This window comes from Rhinolophus hipposideros (assembly GCF_964194185.1).
Source record: "Rhinolophus hipposideros genome assembly, chromosome: 11".
NCBI lineage: Eukaryota > Metazoa > Chordata > Mammalia > Chiroptera > Rhinolophidae > Rhinolophus > Rhinolophus hipposideros.
The window spans coordinates 20,247,785-20,272,903 of NC_138057.1; the positions used below are offsets into that span (position 1 = coordinate 20,247,785).

The 25,119-nt window shown below is 41.6% G+C and overlaps 1 protein-coding gene across 2 annotated transcripts in view; it reads right to left on the bottom strand.

Annotated features, from left to right (window-relative positions):
• Positions 1-25,119, bottom strand: part of ADAMTSL1 (ADAMTS like 1) — a 385,708-nt gene that overhangs the window by 47,403 nt on the left and 313,186 nt on the right. For both annotated transcript variants that reach the window (XM_081066820.1, XM_081066819.1), the window contains 3 exons: positions 19,001-19,129; positions 10,999-11,178; positions 7,044-7,178 (listed from right to left, as the gene is read on the bottom strand). In XM_081066820.1, coding sequence (XP_080922946.1) covers positions 7,044-7,178; positions 10,999-11,178; positions 19,001-19,129 — 444 coding nt within the window. The remainder of the gene's footprint in view (positions 1-7,043; positions 7,179-10,998; positions 11,179-19,000; positions 19,130-25,119) is intronic.

Sequence of the window (25,119 nt, forward strand, 5' to 3'; positions counted from 1 at the left end):
AGTGCCTTCATTCTGGCCAGCAAATTTCTCACCAAGATGAGGCTTCTTCTTCTCCAGTCTTGTATCTTCCAAATTCAATTACTATACTACTGACAGAATAATCTTTTAAACATGTAACTCTGATCATGATAATCCTGTTTAAAAATATTTCTAGGTGCCCCACCCCCTACTTCAAGAGCACCTAATCCTCAACAAAGTGGCATTCATAATAAAATCCAAAAGCCTTGTACAGCATATAAGATTCGTTATGATCTGGTAGCTGTTTTACGAGTACATTTCTACTTTTACCTCTCACCGAATTCTCTTGCAAACATTGTGGGGCTGCTTTGCCTTCATTCTTTTTTCCCACCCAAGACAGGTGCCTCATAAATGTATGTTGGATTGGTCTCAGGTGGAATATTGGGTTCTTTGTTTTGTTTTGGAAAAACCTTCCCAGGTGACTCTATTGTGCAGTTGGGAACCTCTTCCTAGACGAAGGAAATTGCCAGGAACGTGCTTTGCTGAAACCCAGCTCAGGGCCAGGTATCGTGTATCCCCGAAAATAAGACCTAGCTGGACCATAAGCTCTAGTGCGTCTTTTGGAACAAAAATTAATATAAGACCTGCTCTTATATAAGACTGGTATTTAATATATTAGATTGTATTGTATTGTATTATATTATATTAATTACATTATATTATACCTGGTCTTATATTAATTTTTGCTCCAAAAGACGCATTAGAGCTGATGGTCTGGCTAGGTCTTATTTTCAGGGAAACACGGTAGAGGCAGCAGATGCCCAACACACGTGAGGCAAATGAAGTCAGCAATATTGACTTGTCGCAGAGCCAGCCTGATAAGCCTGGTTTACTAGAGTCAGCTACAACACATTCAGTTGGCCACCTGGTTTCCAATAAAAGAAATCACTTCTGCCTGCCCTTACCTAATCCTGGAAAAGGCCATGATGCTCAGTGCAATATTGACTCTGTTTATAAAGTGGGGCATTTATAGATGTCTCTCTGTTACTGTAACACGACCATTTACAAGGCCTGACACAATTTGCCCTCGGCCTTGTTCCCTCTCTGATCTCTCCCACATACAACCCTGATTACTTCTCTCCTGCCACACTCCACTGGCCTCTTTGTTGTTCCCTGAACACACAAGGCATGTCCCTACCTCAAGGACTCCACCCTGGCTCTTCCTCTACCCCAGACATGTGCAAGTCTAAGGAGTTCACATTCAAGTCTTTGCTTAAGTATTACCTTCTCAGTGAGTCCTCTCCTGACCATCTCCGTAATTTAAAACTGCACCCTCTTTCCCATACAGAGACTATCCATCCTCTTATCGTGCTTTATTTTTTCTCCATAGTATGTATCACCTTCTAATATACTATGTCATTTACTTCATTATGCTTGCTTTTCTATTTCTCCTACTACAATGTAAGCTGTGTGAGAGAAGGGATTTTATCTCCTTTGTTCTCTGCTGCATCCCCAGGCCTTCAGTGGTGCCCAGAACGCAGGCCGGACTCCAAAAATATGTGTCTATTGCATCAGTGCTTTTACTCATCCTTCAAGACTGAGCTCGAACAGTTTCTCTGTAAAACCTCCCTGATTTGCCCTTTGACAAAGAAAGGAGTCCTCCCTCCGCTGTTCCCTTTTGCTTCTTCTGCAACTCTTTAGAGCTTTCTCATGCATTACTGATTCTTCTGTCCTTCCTACTACTTCCTACCTCCTCCAAGGCTGGGAGAGGGCACAGGACGTAGCATCTAGTGAAGGCTGAACAGGTGTACATTAAGAAAATGAGCCAGAATTTAGCAACAGAAGCTTTGGACTATTCTCCTTACAAATACACTTTCTAGAGCTGCACACCTAGGGAGGTAGTTCTCCATTTTATTCTAACATCTTGACTTGAGTGGTCTGGAATGGGTCATTATCACATAGGAGGTACACAAGTTTCAATGAGGAGAAACGCCTAAAAAAATCGGATGCTTTTGAGCCCCTATTGGTTGTATGGAGTATCTTTCCCTTTCCAAATTAATTTATTTCCCCAGTCTTTGTCAATGTACTTCCTGCATATCCCCAAAACCATTCACTTCTTTTCATAGCCTCTGGCTTTCTCGTCTAAGCCACAGTTATCTCTTATCTGAAATACTGCAACCACTTCCTAAATGGTATACTCTATCTAGTCTTTTCCCCGAGAATTCATCCTTTACACAGCAGCCACAGCAAGCTTTTAAGAACACAAATTAGATGATGTATATTTCCTGCTTTTAAACCATTCAAAGCCTTTCCACTGCACTTAGCACAAAGTGCAAAAATCTTCCCACGGCTTATCCAGTGCTGGCAGTTGGTTCCCCCTTCCCTTTTCAGCCTCATCTTAGTTATTACTCCCCTTAGTTATTACCCCTGCCTGAAATGCTCTGGAATCCCTCTGCCTGGAATGCCCTCTCTTTATTTGGATAAATTCTACCCACTCTCCCAATATCAGTTCAAATATCCTCTCCTCAGAGAAGTCTTGCCTAAAGTTCAAACTAAGGGTGCTATCCTGTCACTTGACCCCAATGCACCTAGTTCTTCCTCTTTTTATCACTGTCCTCTTATTTGAATTACTATCCCCGCCATACGCAAAGTGCCCCTACTAGAATGCAAACTGTACAAGGGCAGGTACATTAATCTGTTCTGTTCATTACCATATCCTCAGTATTTAGAACAGTGTTTAGTGGCTAGTAAATGCTCAATAATTTTTTTTCTTGAATAAATGAATGAATGAATGAATGAGGGGCTAGATTTATCTATCTTATTTACTTATTTACAGTGCTTGGCACATAACAGGCACTCAACAAATATTTACTGAATGCATAAATTGATCTGTTTTTGATATTGCATCTTAGATCCTTTACCAACGCTTTCAACTTTGAACATTAAAATTTATTCTATTTTCTGACATACCCTCCTAGCTTGAGGGGTTTATCTGTGAACAATGACTGTAAGCTCCACTTGAGATTCCAGACCTGCGTCCTCTGTACTCCAGCTACAGCTCCCTCATTAGCATGGTATGATTTTTAGGAGCAGCTCAGTCACAACTTCAGCATTGGAGAAAAAAAAAAATTTTCACCTTTTAGCATGAGATTGTGGGTCAACAAAAGCATCGTTGCTCTTAGCACAGATATCTAGAAATGCACCTCATGCCAGTCAGGCTCTGTAATTCTCAGCACTTCCAATGAGTGAAGAAAATGTGCAAGTTGCCTGTCTCAGGTGGCCAGAAGGAAAATGCCACCACCAGACTATCCTTACCGCCTGGCTTCTCCAGGGCTGGCAGGGTTCTGAGAAGTGAAGCTGTGATACGTGCAGAGCTCTGGGGAGCATGTTGATGCCACTGAGAGGCTGCTGTGTGTGTTGGCTGTGACCCTTGAGCCCCAGGCTGGGGAGAGAGGCCAGGCATAATGACTTCTTTCATGGAAAATCTTTACTCTGCAAACTCAGGTTTGAAGGCCTAAATCTCTCTCTCCTTTCAGTATATCACAAGACATGAGAAAGTGCTGTGCAGTTTGGCTCTCTGCCCAGCTCTCTATTTGGCTAGTGTGACATGAGTTTCTGGTAGACATGTCATGAAGAGTCCCTCTGACTGGGGACATCAGAGCTTGCTCACTCACAAAGGAGAATTTGTGACTAAACATAGGAGATGCCAAACCTTACTTATATATTCTCCATTCTAACAGGTTCTGGACCTAAATGAGATATGCTGAAAGAAGGTACTGAACTGCTTCTCTTAAGCCACCAAATATAATTACATATTTGGGTACTAGAGGCACCTGAGGTCATCTGATTTTGACAAAAATCCATGGCTTTTATAATACAGATTTTCTCTTTTTCCTAATTTCATGAGGAAGATCTCTACTCCTATAAGTTATATGTGTTTGTTTCTTTCAGGCTCTTTTACTTCATGGAGAATGTCTACCCAATGACAGGATCAAGGACAGAGTGACACAGTGGAAAGAGTGTGGTCCTCCTTGGAAACAGGAGATGTGTGATCACCACTATAGACCTTGGTAGCCTTTCTACATAACGAGATGGACAGATGAGATCAGTGGTCAGCAAACAGTTTCTGTAAAGGGCCAAAACTCCAGAAAAAGAACTAAATGAAATGAAGACGAGCAATCTACCAGACCAAAAATACATACAAGAAATAAAAAGAAATGAATCCCAACACTGTATTACAGAAAGTCATTAACATACAAGAGAAGAGAGCAAAAAAGTAAGAAAGGAATAGAAAAGAACTACACAACACAAAATAATTAATAAAATGGCAACAACAACATACCTTGAATAATTACTTTAAATGTGAATGGACTAAATGCTCCAATTAAAAGACAGAGAGTGGTTGAATGAAAAAACAACAACAACAACAACAACAACAAACTTGTAATATGCCTCCTACAAGAGATACACTTCATATCGAAAGACACATAGACTGAACGTAAAGGGATGGAAAAAGAGATTTCATGCAAATGGAAACAAAAACGAAAATCTAGGGTAGCAATACTTATATCAGACAAAATAGAATTTAAAACAAGTGTAACAAGTGCTAAGTTATGGCATTGCATAATGACAAAGGGATCATTCCAACACGAGGACTTAACTCTTGTAAACATCTATGCACCCAACATATGAGCATCTAAATATATAAAGCAAATATTGATGGACATAAATGGAGAGATCGACAGTTATACAGTTATAGCAGGGGACTTTAATACCCCCATTGACATCAATGGATAGATCTTCCAGAAAGAAAATGCCACATTAGATTACATGGACTTATTGATATTGTTAGGGCATTTTACCCAAAAGCATCACACTATACATTTTCCAGAAGTATGCATAGAACATTTTCCAGGATAGATCACATGTTAGGCCACAAAACAAGTCTCAATAAATTTAAAAAGATTGAAATCATATCAAGTATCTCCTCAGATCACAATGGTATGAAACTAGAACTCAATTACAAGAAAACTGAAAACCATACAAATACATGGAGGCTAAATAATATGCTACCAAACAATGAATGGATTAGAAATGAAATCAAGGAATAAATCACAAGATACCTTGAGACAAATGAAAATGAAAACACAGCCATCCAAATAGTTTGGCTATGGGACACAGCCAAACCAGTTCTAAGAGGGAACTTCATAGCAATAAAGGTCTACCTCTAAAAACAAGAAAAATCTCAGATAAACAATGTAACTTTATACCTAAATGAAGCAGAAACAGAAAAACAATGTCCAAAGTGAATTAAAGAAAGAAAATAATAAGGATCAGGGCAGAAATAAATGAAAGAGAGTCTAAAAACCAAAACCAAACAAAACGAAAACCAAAGAAAAAAAATCAGTGAAACCCAGAACTGGCTTTTTTGAAAGATATTAGGTTGATGCAAAAGTAATTGCAGTTTAAAAGATTAAAAAAAATTGCAAAAACCACAATTACTTTTGCACCAACCTAATAAATGAAATCTATAAACCTTTAGCCAGACTCATCAAGAAAAAAAGAGGGCCCAAAGAAATAAAATCAGAAATGAAAAAGAAGCGACAACCCACACTCCAGAAATACAAAGGATCATAAGAAAATGCTATGAATAATTGTATCCAACAAATTGGAAAACCTGGAAGAAATGGATAAAGTCCTAGAAACATAGAATCTTCTAACACTGACTCAGAAAGGAACAGAGCATCTGAACAGACTGAATAACACTAATGAAATCGTATTAGTAATAAAAACTCCCAAAAACAAAAGTCCTGGACTAGATGGCTTCACAGGTGAATTTTCCAAATATTTAAAGAAGAACTAATACCTATCTTTCTCAAATTATTCCCAAAAACTGAAGTGTCGGGAAGGCACCCAAACTAATTTTACAGGGCCAGCATTACCTTGATACCAAAATCAGACAAAGACACTACAAAAAAAGAAAATTATAGGCCAGGATCCCTGATTAACATACATGCAAAAATCCTCAACAAAATATTAGCAAATTGAATTCAGCAATACATTATAAAATTATACACCATGATCAAGTGGGATTTATTTCTGGGATTCAAGGTTGCTTCAATATTTGCAAATCAATTAACATGATGCAACACATAAAGAAAATGAGGTATTAAAATCACATGATCATATCATTAGATGCAGAAAAAGCCTTTGACAAAATTCAACATCCGTTTATAATAAAAACTCAGCAAAATGGGGACAGATATATCATTACCAATGTTTGGGACCGCAAAGCGTTAGCATGAAGATTTTCCCCATTTTGATTTTTAGGCCTTTAAAGGCATGAGAATTCTTCTCCTTCATCTTGACCATTTCCAGAGGTCACGTTGGGAATGAAGAGGTTCCTCTGGCATCTCCATGATTCTAGTGTGAGGGACCCAAGACTTGGGTGCCCTGGCACAACTCTCTACTACCAGAGGGCACCAGCCATCTGGGCATTAACTTGGTGAAAGTTCTCAATGACAGATGCCAGGGAAGTTTTACCTGTTGAAGTTATTTACACTTTTGCTTTGAAGAGTCTCTCTGGGTTGGGTTGAGGCCCTGTCTACAGAAGGCTGGCTTAAATAAAATTCTCTGGCTTTTGGCGTCTGCTGATAATTCAGCTTTCTCCTTGAACGCTGATTATAGCCCTAGTTGATTTGGAAGGAGGTCATGGGGGAATACTGGGGTATGGTTGGCAAGAAGAGAGGAGACACAGAAGGTGTTCTTTATAGCTCTGTTCTTTATTCATCGTTCAGTGAGCCAGTCTGATTGAGAGGATCAGGACTGTGAATGAGCCGAGGAGGATTCAGGAAGGAGCACCGTTGGAATCTAGACAAGCTAGAGTCCAGACTAAGAATTGCACTCACCTCATATGGAAAGTCAGCCAAGTTTCCACTGGTGAGTCTGGATTCTGTAGGCAATTTAGTGATTTCCTGTTGGCCACCCCCCCACTGCTGCCTCCTTCCCACCTGCAAGCAGTCACCCATCCATAAATCTTGTCCAGCCCTGGATTTATGCCCAATGTTCCAGAGGGTTGGACTCACCAAGGAGAGCGGAATTCCCAGGATCCAAGACCAGCTGTGTTCCCAGGGGAGACGTCAGCACTGAAGGAAAGTTCGGTCCAGTGGCTGAAAGCAAGGCTCTGATGGCTTCCAACTGCGTGGGAACTTGGGGAGGATCTGTGAGAAGGCAGATGGTGAATCAGGCAGGTTAAAGCATAAAGGCTGTATTCAGGGCAGAAGGAGAGGTGAGCATGCATGGAACTGTGTCTGTGTCTAAGGCAGGCATTCCTCTCGCTGCCTTTTTAACATCATTTTTCCTTTAGAGAAGGTGTGCCTATCAAGGTGAGTCTGAATGTCACACTTCACATTTGGCACCTGAAACAGTAAGGTCAGTGATGTGAATCAGGCATGTTGATTTCAGGAGCTCCTTACTAACGGCACTTTATACCACAGTGCCATTGGGCCCCTGTAAATGTGTAGGTAAATTACACCATATTATAAAGACACTTTAAAAAAAAAAAGCCAACACTTCTTCAGCATTTACTAAATGCCAAGTTTTGTGCTAAATAGTTTGCATTTCTCTTTTCATTTATAACATCCTTCAGAGGGAGGCGCTCTGTTAGTTTCCACAGAAGGGGATAGTCCATAGAATTCTTATTCTTATTAAAGGAGCCTGTGAGTGGCTTTTTCTGAGGAAAAAGTTCCATTTATGAAATTGATAAGTTAATTTGCTTTGTGGTCTGAGTTGTTTTATGCCCAATAGGCCATAAATAAGATAAGCAAGACAGGAATGATGTGCTATTTAAAATCTGACAAAGAGTCAGGACTCTTTATCTGGGTCACAGTTACTCAGAGCCAAAGTGACAAAAAATGGGAAATATAGTGGCTTGCTTATTATTTTCACTGGGCAAATAAAGAACAAGCGCCTAGTAAACCGATTGGTGGGATGACCCCAGATTCTCCTGGAAAAGCAGCAGAATCCTGTTCTCCCTCTTCCTTTATCTCCCGATGTACTGTAATTCACATTCCCAAGGCCAACTTCCACACTTTTCTCTATACCAGTCCTTTTTGAAGTGGAAAGAGAAACAGGAATGTTGTTCTTATAATTGATGGTCATTTCAACAATGTTCAGTTAAAGCCTACTATGTGCCTGTTACCTTGTTAGGTACTCGTTAGGTATGGCAAATAAGTCATGGCGATGCCAGTCTATTTCAGAAACATGTCTTTGTCTATTCTGCCTTGGACTGCAAAAGACCATTGTGTACAGACAACAATGATGACCTTGACATTCACATACATATATATATATATATATATATATATATATATATATATATATATATAATAGTTAAAAATTATAAAGGCATTAGATATATTACATATAACATAAGATATTCTTTTTATGGTATAGAGTAAGAACACCATGTTTGGGTTCAGGAACCCTCAGATGGAGCTGTGGCTCTGTCATTCACTACCTTGCGTAAGTCTCTTAATCCCCCTGGGCCTTAATTTCCTCATTTCTAAAATGGAAACTTATCATTTCCAAGATCTCTTTCTACTCTGAAACATCAGTTTTGGGAATTGATGATGGCAGTTTTCCTCAAATCTAGACTCTCTTCCTCCCATCTTTTTAAATATAACCTTAAGAACACTGAAAGTGAATAATGAATATTGAAGGAAATTGAATTCACTCAATATTGCAATTGAATATTCTTTTAAGAATATTAAACCTCAGGAAGCCTTTGCTTATTTATTAAAAGCTAAAAGGGTTACATTATGTTCCATCTCCAAAACCATCAGATCTCCTTGGGCTAAATATTGGCACCTTCTCGTGTCCTCACAGCTTCTACTATATTTTTTTTCTTTTTTGGTGCAAGTCCATTTGATCTTCCTAGAGAAACTGTAAATTCTGCAATATTTATATTTTTATAAATTTAAATATTTATCTTATATTTATCTTAAAGCTTTACATGGAACTTAGAGGCAACACTTAATGAATATTCATCCAGTGGCTATATGAATAATGAATACAAATCTGTCTCATTACACTTCAAGTCTCCATGCTACAAGTTAAGTCACAGAACTTGGCATAAAACCTCAGTTTTATGCATGAAATCCTTGGTTTAAAAATTAAGGCACATTTTTGGCTGATTAAAAAAAGGAGACAATACTTCTGTGTTCATAAATTACCTATAAAACTAACAAACTTTGATTAATAAACCAAGACTTCTGATCAAGAAAAGTCCTAAACTAGAATCTAAACAGTGATTCCCCCGCATCATCAAATTTGATTAAAATGGGAAGATGTTATGCTCTTCAAACCCCATGTTCACAGTCATACCGTATTAGACTTGGAATGCTACAAGAACTGGCTCCCAGAACATACACACTTCATTGGCAAAGCTACAGTAGCAGCTACATATCCTAGGCTTTCATCTCTGTTAGCAGAGGCAACAAGGAAGGGTTATTAGGGAGGAGAAAGCGACAGCAAGCACCATAACTCAGCATGGGGCAACAGTCTCTGGGTCTTGGGCTCCAGACTAGCTTCTCAGCCAGATGAAACCCAACACAAAACAAATGACACCCTTCACTGCACTGATTTTCTGTGACTTCCTAAGATGACTGGAGGTTTATGCAGCCACTGGTGAGATGAAAACCCATCTGCGTCTCTCTGAAAGCTGAGTGGGCAGGGGCTCGAGACCTTATACTTTGATATATCATCAATTTGGGGTGGGAAAATACAAGTACGAAGTTTAATTATTTTTCCCTGAGGAAGTTGATGATGTGTAATTAGACATATTTCTCACATTCTTCCTTTTTTTTAAATCTAAAATGATAGCTTTCTCTTGGTGAGAAAGCTATCATTATGCTCCAATAATTGCTTAAATGCTCCAATAATTGCTTTTTTCTTTTTTAAAGTAAGACAAAAATAGGCCTTCTTACTCCACTCCACCAACTCCTAGACTCTGTGGGGAAGAGAAGCAGAGGGTCCCTTGTTCAGGGGACAAAATAGCTTTTGAAATGGTGGAGTCCAGCACTGGGCAATAGCGAGTGTTGGATGGTGTTTTTAAACACCTATTATTTTTAAACACCTATTTTATTCCAGGAACTGTGTTAGACTCTTCAATCAGGGGTTCTTATGCTTAGGCATGCTAATGTCTGCATGTTTGTGCCCCCCCAAATTCATATGTTGAAATTGTACCATGCTACTCCCCCCTAGAGTAATGATAGTAGAGAGGTGATTAAATCATGAGAGGATAGTGTCCTTATAAAAGAGACCCCATAGATCCAGAGTGCTTGCTTGACCCTTCTGCCACATGAGGACACAGCAAGATGCCAGCAGTCTGCAATCTGGAAGAGGCACCAGAACCCTACCAATGTGGCTCCCTGATCCTGGACTTTCAGCTTCCTGGCACCCTGTGAGCAATGAATTTCTGTTGTTTGTAAGTTACCCAGTTTGTAGTATTTTGTTACAGCAGCTCAAATAGACTAAGACAGTAGGGTACATGTGCAGACTTTATGTGACTCGACTATGAACTTCCTGAAATTATATGAAAAAATTTGTGTGTGTGAAGTTTTCTGGAAGGGGTAATCTACAGTTTTCATTTGATTCTCAAAGAAGTTGTTGACACAAGAGTTAAGAATAACTGTTTTACTTCTGTTACCTCTGTTTGACTCCCTCCCCTTACACCCCTCCACCAATGGGGGCAATTCTTGTTTTGTAGGTCTCTATACAGGGACCAGCATCTAAATGTAGCAAGGTTAAGTACTTTGCCCAAGGTCACACAGTGAGTAAGCCGTAGAGCCAGGGTTCAAACTGATGTCTACCTAGCCTCAAAGTCTGTATTCTCTCTATTGAAAGGCCCTGAGGTGGGGAGATGGGAAGGAATATTGATTTTACTTTTATGTTCTTAATTGGATCAGGGCAAAGAGGAGGTAGGTGCAGGGTGAGTTAGACAGTCACCCCCAATGGGGGTGCCAGCCTCGAGGTGTTTACCTAGGATCTGAAGCTGGGTGTTCTCAGTCAGCTCTCCACGCACATTGGCTGCCCTGCAGGAGTACAGGCCCTGATCAGAGAAGGACACGTTTGTGAGCAGCAAGGAGCCCTCATGCAGATGGTGAGAGGAGCCCAGTTTGCTTTTATTCCTGAACCAAGTGACTTCAGCTTCAGGCACACCTAGGAAGAAAAAAAAGATAAACTCATCAGCCAAACACATTCAGGTGATTCTCAAGGCATTTATAGCCTCTTGGCGAGCTCTCCCAGGGGCTGCTTGGCAGGAAGCATCTGCCTGGGCGTCTTCTACCATCCTTTGGCCAAACTAAATAATACCTCAGACCTCTCAATTGTCTGGAGATCTTTTGCCTTTTCAAACTTACGGTGATGAGGCAGGAAGAGGGAGGCCAGTTGAAAGAAGAGGAAGCCGGCAGCTGGTAATGGGTACTCCCAAGGTGGAAGGTGAGTATGAAGATTCTTTGGAGAAATCATTATAAAAACAGAAAAACCAAATCTATATACATCAGTGAATTTGAGTGACTGACAACTACATGAAACAAACAAAATGCTGAATAAGAAACATCAAACACAGAAGAGTACGTACCGTATGATTTCTGTAATTGAAAAGAAAAACTGGTAACATCAATCTATGCTATTAGTTAGGATGGTGGTTCCTCTGGGGTGGGGGGGGGGACAAACAGGGTGGGCTTGTGACTGAGGGGGGACAAGGAGCTTGGCTGCTGGTGATGCTCTGTTTCTTGACCTGGGGGGGGGGGCTGGTTTGTGGCTAGTTGGCCGTCAGCTGCACCTTTATGATAAATGCACTTTTCTGTATAGGTATTACACTTCAACAAAACGTCAAAAGCCACAAAATGTTAATTTACTCATGAACCAGACAAAGGAAAGCTGCTAGATCCTTACCAAAGTTGACACTGCATGTTGAAAACATGACGGTATTTTTTGAAGTCTGTGTAGTTTTTAGGACAAGAGAAGATGGAATTATGGTATTAGTATCACCACAGAAAAAGAAAGACGAGAAGAAAGTACTCTACTCTCTCCTCAATCCAAGTTTACTCTGTGAGAAACAGCTGGGGAGAATGTGTGCATATGAATTGGGAGGAAGTACCTGATTTTGGAAGTCAAGCTCTATCTTCTAGGGGTATTATAGACTGAATGCTTATGCTCCCACAAATTGATATGTGGAAGCCCACTGTAACGCTATTTGGAGGTGGGGCCTTGGAAGGTATTTTAGGTTTAGATGAGGTCATGATTCGGGGAGAGTGGTCCTCATGATGGGATTAGTGCCCTTATAAGAAGACCAGAGAGCTAGTATTTTCTGCCAGGTGAGGACACAGCAATAAGATAGCTGTCTGCAAGTCAGGAAGAGAGCTTCTCACCAGGAACTGAATGGACCAGCACTTTGATTGTGGAATTCCCAGCCTCTAGAACTGTGAGAAGTAAACTTCTGTTGTTTAAGCCACCTAGGCTATGCTATTTGTAATAGCAGCCCAAATAGACTAAGACAAGGGGACAGCCTTAATTCCTTAGGCAAGTTTCTTTGTGGTTGACATGCTGGTAAGCAGGCCCTAGTTTAGCACAAGCCATCTGAGATGGTCTGCATAGGAGGCTTCCTAGGAGGCTGAGCTCTGACTGAGCTGGGAAAGTCTGTGGCAGTAATTCACAGGTCTTTAGGGAACAGAAAGTACCATCCCTTGCACCACCCAGCCTGCTGACCCAGATCACAGAGTGTATTCATAGAACTCTCAGACATTTATTCAGGACATGTTTAGCATGTCAAATCCTGGTAAAAAGGGCCAAACCAGGAATAGTCAAAGTGCCACAACTTTTTTCCTGTTGTGGGGACAGAACCCCAGAAAGCAGTTTCCAGGCTCTCGGCCTCACATAGAAAGGTGCTGGCTCAGGTAGTAAATGGCCATCAACTGTGATCAGATGGCCATCAGCTGTGGCTAGTTGGCCGTCAGCTGTAACCAGTGAGCCATTGGCCACTAATATAACTGCTGTGGCTATGCTAGCAGAGGAATGGGGGCTAGCAAAAAGATGATGGCTGAGCTAGCAAGAGCGGATTGCAGAGAGGCGGATGCCGCCGGTGAGAATATAGTGATATGACTTCCCTACTTATGGCTCCGTGGGTGTTCCTTTTTGGCCTCACCAGGTCTTGCGTTCTTATGTGGGGAGCGGGAGCAGAGACCCCACAGGAGACCCCGCATGACAAATGGCGCAGTGAGCAGGGTCCCCCGCACTACACTGTGCTTTCCCTGAGTTGGGACTGGATTTTGCCCTAGGGCAAGGGCAGTGTTGTCCGTAATGGTCAGCCTACTGTTTAGGATGCAGACACACCTTCAAGGAGTTACTTGTATACCTGTTACTTGTCCTTGAATCTGATGAACAAAATTTGCCCACAGTCTACTCTATGACACCCAGCTAAACTGCCCTCATTACAGCCCCCGTGAGCTTGCTGTCACCTAGCTCCCAGTGAGAGGAAGTGGGGTGGGGTGGGAAGGTAGTCTCACTCTCCCTCGCTAACAATGAGCTGCCTTATGTGAATTAACTGGTGTCCTGGCTGCTCTGTTGCCTCAAGTGTGGTTTTCCAGGCTTGGAGTGGTGTCCTAAGCTGGATGGCCAAAGTGTTTGGCCCATCTGTAGGCCCTTTCTCCTTCTTATGCGTAACACAGGTGTGATTCTCTGGTCTTTTCTTTCATTCATATTACCCATAATTCAAGGCGACTTACTAGGGACCAAGCTGAAAGGAGTTAGGGCTGTTGAAAGAGGGTGGAAACTTGAATACTGCATCCCTGATACATCTGGGAGAGGCACACATCTTTATATTTGAAGCTCAAGTGCATGGGAGGGGCCGGGCTGGCATTGTCTCTAAATATACCTGGAGAAAAGATGCAGGTGAGAGGCTGAAAAGCTGATTTTTCATTGCAGCACCACTAGGGAGAGCAAGAGTATCATCATGCCCGAACATGCCCATGTGGACTTTGGACCCTGAGTTCAGTTTTTATGTTACAAAAAAAAAAAAAGCACATCATTCACGATATAGCCTCTGAAGAATAAGTTGAAGAAAGTATCCTCAGTCATTTCTCTCCTGAAAGCTCAAGAATGAAATGAAGTTCTACAAACCATTTTCTGTAGGTATTTCCCTTGCAACAAATTGCTCACAGGTAGCCAGCATTTCTGGCACCTTCCTTGGAGGAGGGCTGTGGGCAGCAAGCACACAACCCCTAATAGAAACTAAGGCTGCTCTAGAGCAGGAGGCAGAGAAAGAGAACTGGACTAAATGGGTGATGAAGTAAATGGGGGAGCGAACATTCTCCATGATTGTGCCATCGTGGAGATGGGCTGTGGTGTGTGTTTCCAGAACCAACACTCCTGGGGCTCTGTGTGCAACACATACAGTTCCTGCAGCAAGATGCTTTACTGCTCACCAATGTGACCCTTTCCAGTCAGGACCTGTGCTCCTGAAGGGCTGCCAGAGGCAGAGAGGGGCAGGAAGAGAGAGAAAATGAGAGGGGAGATGATGAGAAAGAGGAGGGAGAGGGAGAGAACCCTAGGATGGAACGAGACCTGGGAGCCATTTCTCACTTGCCCAGGAAATGGTGTAAGCCTCTTTCATTTCCTTCATCACTCTTTGCCTCATGCCCTCATGAAATTCGGTCTGTTTAACAGGACAAGACATGGTGTTTACTGAAAGGTCTGAATTCCTCAGGTAAGGGCAGGGTGTCATGGGAGAAATGGAAATGTTCATGAAAGTAAAGGGTAGAAGGAAGTAACCTTCAGTCTCTGTAAAATGAGAACTATAGAAATGACAGCAGTGACAAGACAAGAGAACTCACGTAGGAATCGTCCTAATATATTTTTTAGCAAACCTCTCTCAGGCTTACTCGAGCATGTACCTGCATCATGATGTTACCAATGGAGGTGTCATGGTTGGTGCCACATTTTGGGGGCTTTTTGCCTGAAACTGCAGGTCTTAGGCAGAGAATGACAACAAAAAGATGCTTTGAAGTGATAGCCAGTCCTTCCGTGACTGGCTCTGACATATTACAAACAATAGTTGGAATAAGGGAAGAGGAAAAATAAATGAGACATTATATAAAGCTCTTTTTTTCTCTTTCTGTCCGGAGGTAACAATGGTGCTTTAGAAAACTCCACCAGCCCTCGCATGTGCCAGAGTCCCTTGAAAAGGTTCCAGACACACATACTTAATACTGACGTTCAGAACACCTAAACATTAAGAGAGCACTGAGGTCAGGAGCTATGCAAAAATGAAATTTCCTGAACACATTAGCGGGAAAGAAAACATTTACTGAACATTTCTTATAAGCCAAATATTTTATAAACATCATCACATTTTTCACAATGCTCCTATGAGCCACTATTATTAATTCCATTTTATAGATGAGCAAAGTGGGACTTAAAGAGATTAAGAAATCCGCCCAAAGTCACATTCATTTGGATCCCTGAGTGATTACATGTCCCCGACTATTTCCCTGTCCCTGACTATTCACCCCACAGCCAATCAGTGACCTACAAATGGCAGGGTGGGCAGCCAAACTCACACATTTGATGCCACAGATCCCCAGCTTAACAGGTATAGTAAGCCCTCACTTAATATTGTCAGTGGGTTCTGTGACTTTAATTGAAGTGAGGTATAACGCAACCAACTTTACCATAGGCTAATTGATATAAACAAGAGTTAAGTTCTTACGACATCAAATCAACGTTATAACAAAATGATGTTGAACAAAACGAAACCATTCCAGGACGTGCTGTCTACAATCCTGCCTGCCATTATACTAGACTGACTCCTTAGAGAAGATCTGAATTGCTGCACTATTATTTCTGGTGTCAAACCCTGAAATACTTTCTACTTTTGGAATGAACCTTTTTGATGTAATTCTAACACCGAAGTCATTGTTAGAATGGGGGGTTCTCAAATCTGTGTGTGCTGGCTTTGTTGAGAAGCTTGGTCAGGTTGTGGGAGATTTTTTTTCCTAGCATGTTGTGATGTGGCAGCACGTTCTACAGAAAGAAATGTATGAAAAATGACAGAAAATACACTCTATCACAGAACAAAGTCCACAGCTATGTTGTTGACAAGTTACTTGGTTAGGCTCTACACTCTGGACTCCCTGGTATGATTTGTGTCTAAAAAAGGGAAGGGAAAGAACCTACCTTTACTTTTCCCCCTTTGTGGTGTATCTTATCAGCAATACAATGCTCTCCTTGTTGCTTGAAAGAATCAATAAAGGAGTCTGGCCAAAATGGGTTGTAACTTGATATGATTATAAGGATTTGTGCCTTTAATCTCCACTGAACTGCTAGGTAGGGTGATGTTATAATATTCTTTTTTTAAACCCAGACAGGATATTCTTGTTAACCAGAATACTTGTTATATTTGGAAGGCTGCTTGTACCGCGGCAGCTTGTCAACATCTCCAGGTGGGGTGTCCACTGAAAGGTGCACCTTGACGTGGTAAGTTTGATGGCTTGGTGCAAGAATATGAAAGGATACAGTAACTTAAATGTCAGCCTTGGCAATTCTTCTCAAGTACAATGAAAGTCTGTAAAGGAGATCTTCAGCCTTCCACATTTCTCCCTGACTGTAGATACTGATAGATGTTCACAGAACCTATTTTCTTCTACCCAGCGAGGCTACCCTGCCCAACATCCCGTGTAGTTGTGAGTTGCCATGTGACTAAGAGGGAATGTGAAAAGTAGTAATAGGTGCTACTTCCAGGTGTGGCTCTTAAAAACCTTCCCAACCATCCTCTACACTTTGTTTCCTTCCTCTCTGCTTGATAAGATAGAGATAACCGCCAGGGAGACCTGGGAAGACATGTGTTCAAGGTAACAGAGGCACCAGCACTCTATGACCATGAATGACTGTGTGGGAAACGTCTTCTCCAGCTGACCAAGAACACTCCTTGGACTTTTAGGTAAGCAATAATACACTTCCATTGTGTTTGACTCATTATACACTTGGAGGTCTGTTTGTTACCAGAGTCTAGCTTACCCTGACCTACTGCCCATCACTGACTCTTTGACTATTTATTTCTGCATCACTAGTCCTGATAATTTTATCTCCTAAGTAAGTCCTTCAAAAGCTTCCCTTGCTCTTTGGATAAAATCTCAAATTGTACCATAATTTTTGAGAGTGTGTAATATTGAGTCCCTGCTTACTCTCCCCTATTCCCCACGTTTCCTTCTCTGCTCTCTCTACTGCAGCCACACCTGCCATATTTCACTCCTTCAGATGCAGCATGCTTTTTCTACCACCTCAGGCCCTTTGCACATCCTATTTCCACTATCTGAAACACTCCCTCCTCCCCCAACCTTTTATCTCCTACTCAGTTTTCTGAACTCTTCTCAAATAGAGAACATGTATGAGGGTGGTACACTGGATTGGATCACTTTTCAATAAGACGCCTCATCATACTCATTGCTTAATGCTTTTTATGCTTAAGGGTGGGGAAGAATTTTTGAGGTTGCATTTTACAAGTTGAAAGCATATGTGTGCAAAAGGTATTTAATGAAAAACTGCTAACAAGTCAAACATATCAGGACGAGTTACTCTATGTAATATTCTTAAAATAGATGATTATATATCCATTAAAATTATGTCATAAGAGAGCTATAAGAGCCACTTGTAGCAGCAAAGTAAAAGTAGTTCCTTCTGCCACTTAGCATTTTAGCTGGCAGGATTTTGACTGGAGACTCAGATCAAGGATGCTTTCTTTGTCCAGTAAATTTACAGACCAACTGTGTATTCAAAACTAGGCTCTTTCCCACCTACTTCGAATACATGCCGTTATTTAAAAAAAGGCATAATGACAGAGACACAACTTTATTTTAGTTAACCATGATTAAAGAAATGGTTCTATGAATAAAAATAAAAACAAGGAATGTCATGTGTAGGGCCAGGCAAAAACTGGACATGACAACCTAGGATCTCACTGTAAGGTTACCAAGAGTCAGTCTGTGGATGAAGTTGGGGAGACAGGGCCCTACAAGGCAAGAAGAGTTGGCCAAAGCTGGTTTTACCAGCTCCCATGGTAAACACTTCCCCACCTGAATTCTGGGTCTCTCAGTCTTCTTCAAGTGCCCAGTTCCTTGTTTTGCTGCCTTTTGCTCCCCATTCTTTTAGTCCTACTGATCCCACCTCTCCAGAGGAGACCCCTTCTCTTCCCTGTGACTTTCTGGTCCCTATAGGTCTCTGAGCTTGCAAGGCCAACCCGAGAGCACTGCCTATGTCACTACTAACAGCACTGCTATTTTCTTTAATGACTCCTACCCTCTTCGGATATGAGTAAGCTCCAGGTTCCTGATGGCCTTACCTCTGCCACTCCTTACCTGTCCATGACCACTGCCCTGCGTTCAGGTCCCCACTATCCCTCCTCTAAATCACTATGATGGCTTCTTAGGTGGCCTCTCTGTTCCAATGTTTCCTTCCTTGAATCCATTTTATGCATGGTGGGCAGTTTTCTCTTCTGCAAGTATGGCTCCTTAATGTCCCTCTCTCTCTGCCTTTGTCTGAACTCCCTGGCCAAACATTCAAGGTCTCTCACGGCACAATTACAACCCACCTTACTAAGTTTTAAGCCCCTCTACGCCATTTCTGCACTCAGCTCCAGCCAGAGACCAAAGCACACACTATTTGTTCCCTCACAATCCTGAGGCTTTCCTACTCCCTTGAATTTTTCTCACATTGTTGTCCACCTGGAACACCCTTTGCTTCCTTCTTTGCACGTTCACATTCTATCAGTCTGCAAGGCTGAGATAAAAACCACCTGGTCTGTCCCAGTCAGAATTAATCTTTCCCTCCTCTAAACTTGTGTAGCACTTTGCACTGTCAGAATGACTGAGGTTCCTCCCTGAATCCCTGAGAGCAGAACTTGTATTATACCTTTGGACATCCCAACCTAGCACAAGGACCCATTGCTATTTGAACAAATGAATTAACACATGAATTACTTTCTCACCTGCAACTTGGCAGTTAATTGTCACATTCACTCCCCGCACTGTCTTGATGGTGCTTCCTACGTCGGCTGTGACTGCAGGCTCCTTGGTGTTGATCACGGTTATTCGTGATGTTTTCACTAATGGCTTTCCTGAAGATGAGAAGAAATGGGAAATTAGACTAGACAGTGGCTCTAGACTTGAAGCATTCCCTTGAAACAAGGATGATGACCAATGAACAACTGTTATACACACGCTTTTTCCACCAATCATGGTTTCCTTAGAGAAAAAATTGTAACTGCACAAGTTCTTCATTACTGCTGGGCAGAGGTGGGACTTCTGGCCACCTACATGGTCTTCATGGACACCACCGTGGGAGGGGCCTTATGATCGCTGGGTGCTGGATGAAAGTCCTGCCTTACCAGGAAGCTTTCTCTATCAACCCCCAGAGGGGTGGGTAAAAGGGGCACTGCAGGGTGAGGGTGAACTCCAAGCTCCCCGTTTGGTCTCCACATCATGCCTAGGTGGGGATGAAATCTGTCTCCTTTGACGTGGCATACATGGTCGCTGTTGGGAACTTTATTTCAGTCTGACAAGGTGAAGTCTAGTCTCACCACTCAGCCTTCGCTGGGGTGGGTGACAGTGAACCACAGTGATTTCTGTGGTGTTTGAAGTAGAGAGGTATTTTCCAAAAGTCTTTTGTCTTGCTAGGCTGCTTCTTTCCTGGTCGTCTGGCTAGAGAAAGCAGACTTCAGGTGAGGCATTTTTTTCCCCCCTGTTCTCACTGCATTTTCTGGTGGCTGCTTTCTTTAGCTCCAAGTTTAGGATTTAGGGGGCCAAAAGAAAACCCAAGGAAATCACAGTTGTGTTGTGCCTCAATTCCTAAGGTCCCTAGCCAGTCCGTTTACTCCTTTCCACTTTTCCGCCCTCTTGTGTTTGTTTTATATATAATGTCCATGTGTTTTAATTGTATTTAGTAGGAGGAATAGGGAAAAGTATATCTATGCCATCTTCCTGGAAGTGGAAATTTTGTGTACATTACATTTTAAAAGGCCTTTATCAGCTGGGGATAAAAATCCAGCACTTTGTGTACCCGACCACAAAATACAATGAAAAATGTGCTCGCTTCGGCAGCACATATACAAAATACAATGAAAAATTCATTTATTGTGTACCTTGGGGAAATAAGGGTTCACATGAAATCATTTTTATATATGTTAAGCTTAATTTTTTGTAAGTCAAATGGATTTAATTTTGTTTCAATCCTTTTATAGGTAGGATATTTTACAATGATATTTATTCGTCCGCGCCTTCATTAGCTGTGAAGAAAACCATACTTCGATACTGTCTTACATCTGCTTTTTCATACTTTTTGTTTTCTCCCTCATCTATGCTTTAGTCCAGCTTGCACTGACACACAGCCTCATATTACAAGCTGTCCCTCTTTCTTCTTCTCTCCACTTTCAATTGCCTCCTAGGCATAGATTATTAAACTCATTAGAGCTATGTTTAAGGGCAGAAATTGAGTAAGGTTTTGAGGCGGTCCCCTTTAATATATGCATAGACTCTCCATATCTATTCTGACTGTCTAGAGTCTTTTTCCTTAGCTCACCTATATTCCGTATACTTGAGATTATATATGACCTTATGTGAAGATGAATGATTTTGTACTATGATGGGTTCTGAGACAACTACAGGGTGATAATAGGAAATGCAGCTGTAATGACATTGAATTAATACCGGCATATTTACCTTACCTCCCTACCCATAAGAGGCTCCCCAGCTCTAACTCCAATCATACCCTAAATTTCACCAGCCTCTCTGCTGCTGCCTCTTCTCTGGCTGGACCACTGCAGAGCCTAACTGGCCTCTTTGCTTCCACTCTTCCTTCACTACAGTCTCTTCTCATGATGGCCAGAGTGATCTTTCTATAACATGAGTCAGATCATATAACTCCTCTGCTTAAATTATCCAGTGCCTTTTCAGTGCAATTAGCACATGATTTCAAGCTCATTTTCAGGACCAACCATTCCTATAGGCTCAGGTCCAGCTGTCTAACTCTCTTACCTCCCTGAGACCACATGCCCATCAGTCACTGTGCTTTCGACACACTGGCCTTCCCTTCCCTCCTCCACAGTATCAGCACGTTTGTCCCAGCTGTTCCTTTCCCTAATATCCTCCCCCTACAGACATCGGCACAGCTATCTTCTTTGGGCCGTTCATGGCTCCATGCAAATATCACCTCCCAGTGGAGCCTTTCCCAACCACCCCATCTAAAACATGCACCCCTTCACTCCCCTGCCAATCATTATGTATCTCATCACCAATTTTATTTTCTTCATAAGCACTGGAACTATCAGAATTTACCTTATTTGTGTTCTCTGCCTCCCGCCCTTCACCATCTTGTTCTCTTCTTTATTCGTACCGCCTCATCCTGGCACATAGTAGGTCCTCAATAAGTATCCACTTAATGAATATATACGAAGGTTGGACAATTAAGTTCACTAACTTTCCACCATGCACTTACACAGTGGAAAGTTCGTGAACTTAATTGTCCGACTTTTGTATGTGCGTATGGTATGCTACGGTGTGCTACGTGCATTATCTGAATTTGTTTTTGTTGTTATAATAACTGAGAGGCAGGTAAAGGACAAGGAACTTTTATACAGACAAGGGACTTAGGCTGAAAGGCCTCATGGTTTGTCCAAGGCCAGAGAGCCAGCAAATAGTAGAGCTGAACTAGACTCCAGAACTTTGACCTAAAGTCCAGTGCTTGTAACTGGGGATCCCAAATCCATGTCTGTGGACTGGCTGCCTCAGAACCCCCAGGGCACTTGTTAAAAACATAATCTGTCCTGTTATAATACAATAGTTGCCTCACTGTGTAATAAAAACAACTGTGCCAATGGGGAAAAGCAGGTTAGGGACCAGAGAGTTTCAGACTCACAATTACCAAGTTATTTTTCCTATAGGAATTTTAATAATAAAGGTGGTTTTTATAGCTGCAAGTGTATAGCTATAAAATTCAAATGTCACTGAATTAAATCCAGCCCTTAATTAATTATATTGAGCTTTTGCTGAAAAGTAATGGCCTTTTGTCCTGTCACTAGAGGTGCTAATGTTAGAACAGGCTATGTATATGTGCTTATTACCTTCGTGATCCATTGTTAAGACAAAGCACCAAGTTATCCAAGTATTTATAATTAATAGAAATTTATAATGAAAACAATGTTTGGTAATCAATTGACTCTCTTACATTTATTAGAAAAAGCTTGTATATATTATTGAGTCCCACTCTAGACCTATTAAACCCGAATCTCAGGTGGTGTGATGGAAGCTGTAATCTCTATTTTTAACAAGTTCCTAGGTGATTCTGATATGCAGCCAGGTTTGATAATCAATGAATTACATTGTTTCAGTTTTTCTTGAAATGGTTTCTCTGATTCTTGTGAGAGCTGAGATTTCCTTTGAGAGACTACTGGTTCTCTATTAGAAAGTTTCAAGGTGGAACAATTATTTCAATGGCCAACTAACAACAACAACAAAACAAGGCCTTTGTCCTGTCCCTACAGATACTAAGGTTAGCACAGGCTACGTATACATTCTTATTACCTTTGTGATCCATTGTTAAGACAAAGCACTTGGCTGATCACCTACTAAGTGAATACTGCTATGTGAAGCCATGCCTATGCTTGTGATCGATTACAATCACATTAACTAGTATTACTTTAATTATGGAAGTTCACTAAGAAGAAAAAAGTAGAGATGCAAGAGGTAGTGAAATGATAAGTTATGCATTTGAGCTAGGAGAATGCTAAAGAAAGGTCATGGCACACCCCACCAAAAAGGCTTTCACAACAGGCAAAACAGAAAAAGTGCCTAGAGTGCGAAGTCACGATCACAGAGCCTCTGTACTGAGTTGTGCCTCAGCCATCAGGACTATAGACATATTGCAAACAGCCATTTCATTGCAGCAAATCAGCCTGTGCCAGCAGATTAATTTAGTGTTAATTTATGGAAATTGACAGGGTTTATATATTACTCTTCTATTTTATCTCTAAATTTGCGTCACAGTTGTATGAGAGCTAGACACAGGAGGAGACTATGCCTAGTTTTACAGCTGCAAAAATTTAACAAAAGCAAGGAAATGGAAACAAAGGCAATCTTTTCAATTTATCAGGCCCAATAGGAGGAATGAAGCCCCACTGAGAGTCAGACAGAAACAGAAACATTGAAAGCATCATTCTTGTTCAGTTCCTTCAGACCTCATTCAACCCTACCCCTTAGCTTTTAGATTATGGTTCCTATTAGAAATAATGGAGCGGGGGAAATAGAGCCTCACAAGTACTGTGTTTCCCCGAAAATAAGACCTCACTGGAAAATAAGCCCTAGCATGATTTTTCAGTATGACGTCCCCTGAACATAAGTCCTCATGTGTCTTTTGGGGCAAAAATTCATATAAGACCCAGGCTTATTTTCAGAGAATCACGGTAAGCAAGGGCAGCCCTTGTACAAAGGGTGAATCTGAGGTGTAGCGTATCCATATCCAATGGTGCCATCTCATGGTGCCTTTAACAGTAGAGGTACTCAGTCAAGCAGGCACGGTCCTGATACTGAAGGATGAAGTCATGGGGAGTCAGGCAGGGACAGATGCAGCCCCAGGAGCAAAGGCTCGGAAATACGTTCCTGTGCACAGTCTGGGCTCTGGCTCACGCCTCTTTCCCTCATGTATGACTCTGGGTAAAACCAAAGCCCAATGGGAAAAAAATCTGAACATATGTGCTTGAAAAATAACTTTGGCCCAGTATAAAGGTAATCGAGAGAGGAGCCAGAGGAGATGGAAGGTTTGTTTTTTCGCGTGCAGCCAAGAACGGAGAGCACTGTAAGCAACTTTTTCTTAGGGCCAAAGTCCAGACCTCTGCTAATAGAAACTTTGTTTTCAACAGCATGATGCCTTCCATTTTAGAAGTCATGGCAGAGACGGACTTGCTGTCAATCCAAGTCTTTTCTTCTTCTTCCTGGGCACCCAGCTAGGTCATTTCCCAGCCCCTTCGCTTAGGTTGTTGGCAAGGTACTGCATTCTAGCAGATGGAATGTGAGCAGAAGTGAAGTGTGACACTTCTTGACCAAAACCACAAAAACTCCGTTGTGCAATAATCTGTTTTAGACTTTATGTGAACAAGACATAATCTATCATGTTTTAGCCATCATCTATTAATGATTTTGTTTGCTATGGTCGTTATCAAAGGCGAATGAATCCAGGTTTAATGAATATTTGTTCACTCACTGAATGAAAGGATCAAATGGGTCTTCTTTCAGTTCTTCTAGGGAGTCACATCATTTGAAAGTGGGTCTTTACTACCTTTAGCCATCAAAAATCAGTGGTACTTCAAAGACTTGAGATTCTCCCCATTCAGCCAGAGACAATCTACGCTAGCAAGTGTGCATGTGTATTCATTCCCCAGGAGAACGAGAAGACCTGTTGGTAATTAGTGGGATACTGGGCAACGACAGAAACAAGGACCGCCGCAAGCAGGTTTGGAGATGACTGAGAGCTCCAGGAAGGATGCATAAATGGCAAATAGGTTTGAGATTGGGACACCTAAACTAGCGACTGGCAGAGTCTTCCTGGAGTACTGCTCTGACACAGAGCCTGGGATACAGCCATGAGGACTGAGCAGCATAGACAGCAGCATAAATGATAAACTAGTGATGCTTGCAGTGGGCATGGGCACTGCAGCCCACATGCCAGGTGCCTGGAGCTCATCACTTAATAGCTGAATGACCTTGGGCAAGTTATCGAATCTCTTTGTGCCTTAGTTTTCTTCTTCTATGGTTGTTGAGAGGAGTAAGTACATTAACGCATGCAAAATTGTTAGAACAGTGCCTTAGCAGAGAGTGAGGTTTGAATAAATGTTGGCTATCAGAATGCTAATATTAGGGAGAGAACATGCAGTAGGAGGAACTAGCAGTATTAGGAAGCTAAGAAAACACACAGAAAAGGAAACTTTAAAGAACGGAAAGAGGAAAGGGAAACAATTTGTTAGTGACAAGGAACTCAACATCTTCTATTCTGAAGAACCATGAGGGTTAGAATAATTTAAACACAAGAGATAATTAGAAGAAATAATTTAAATACAAT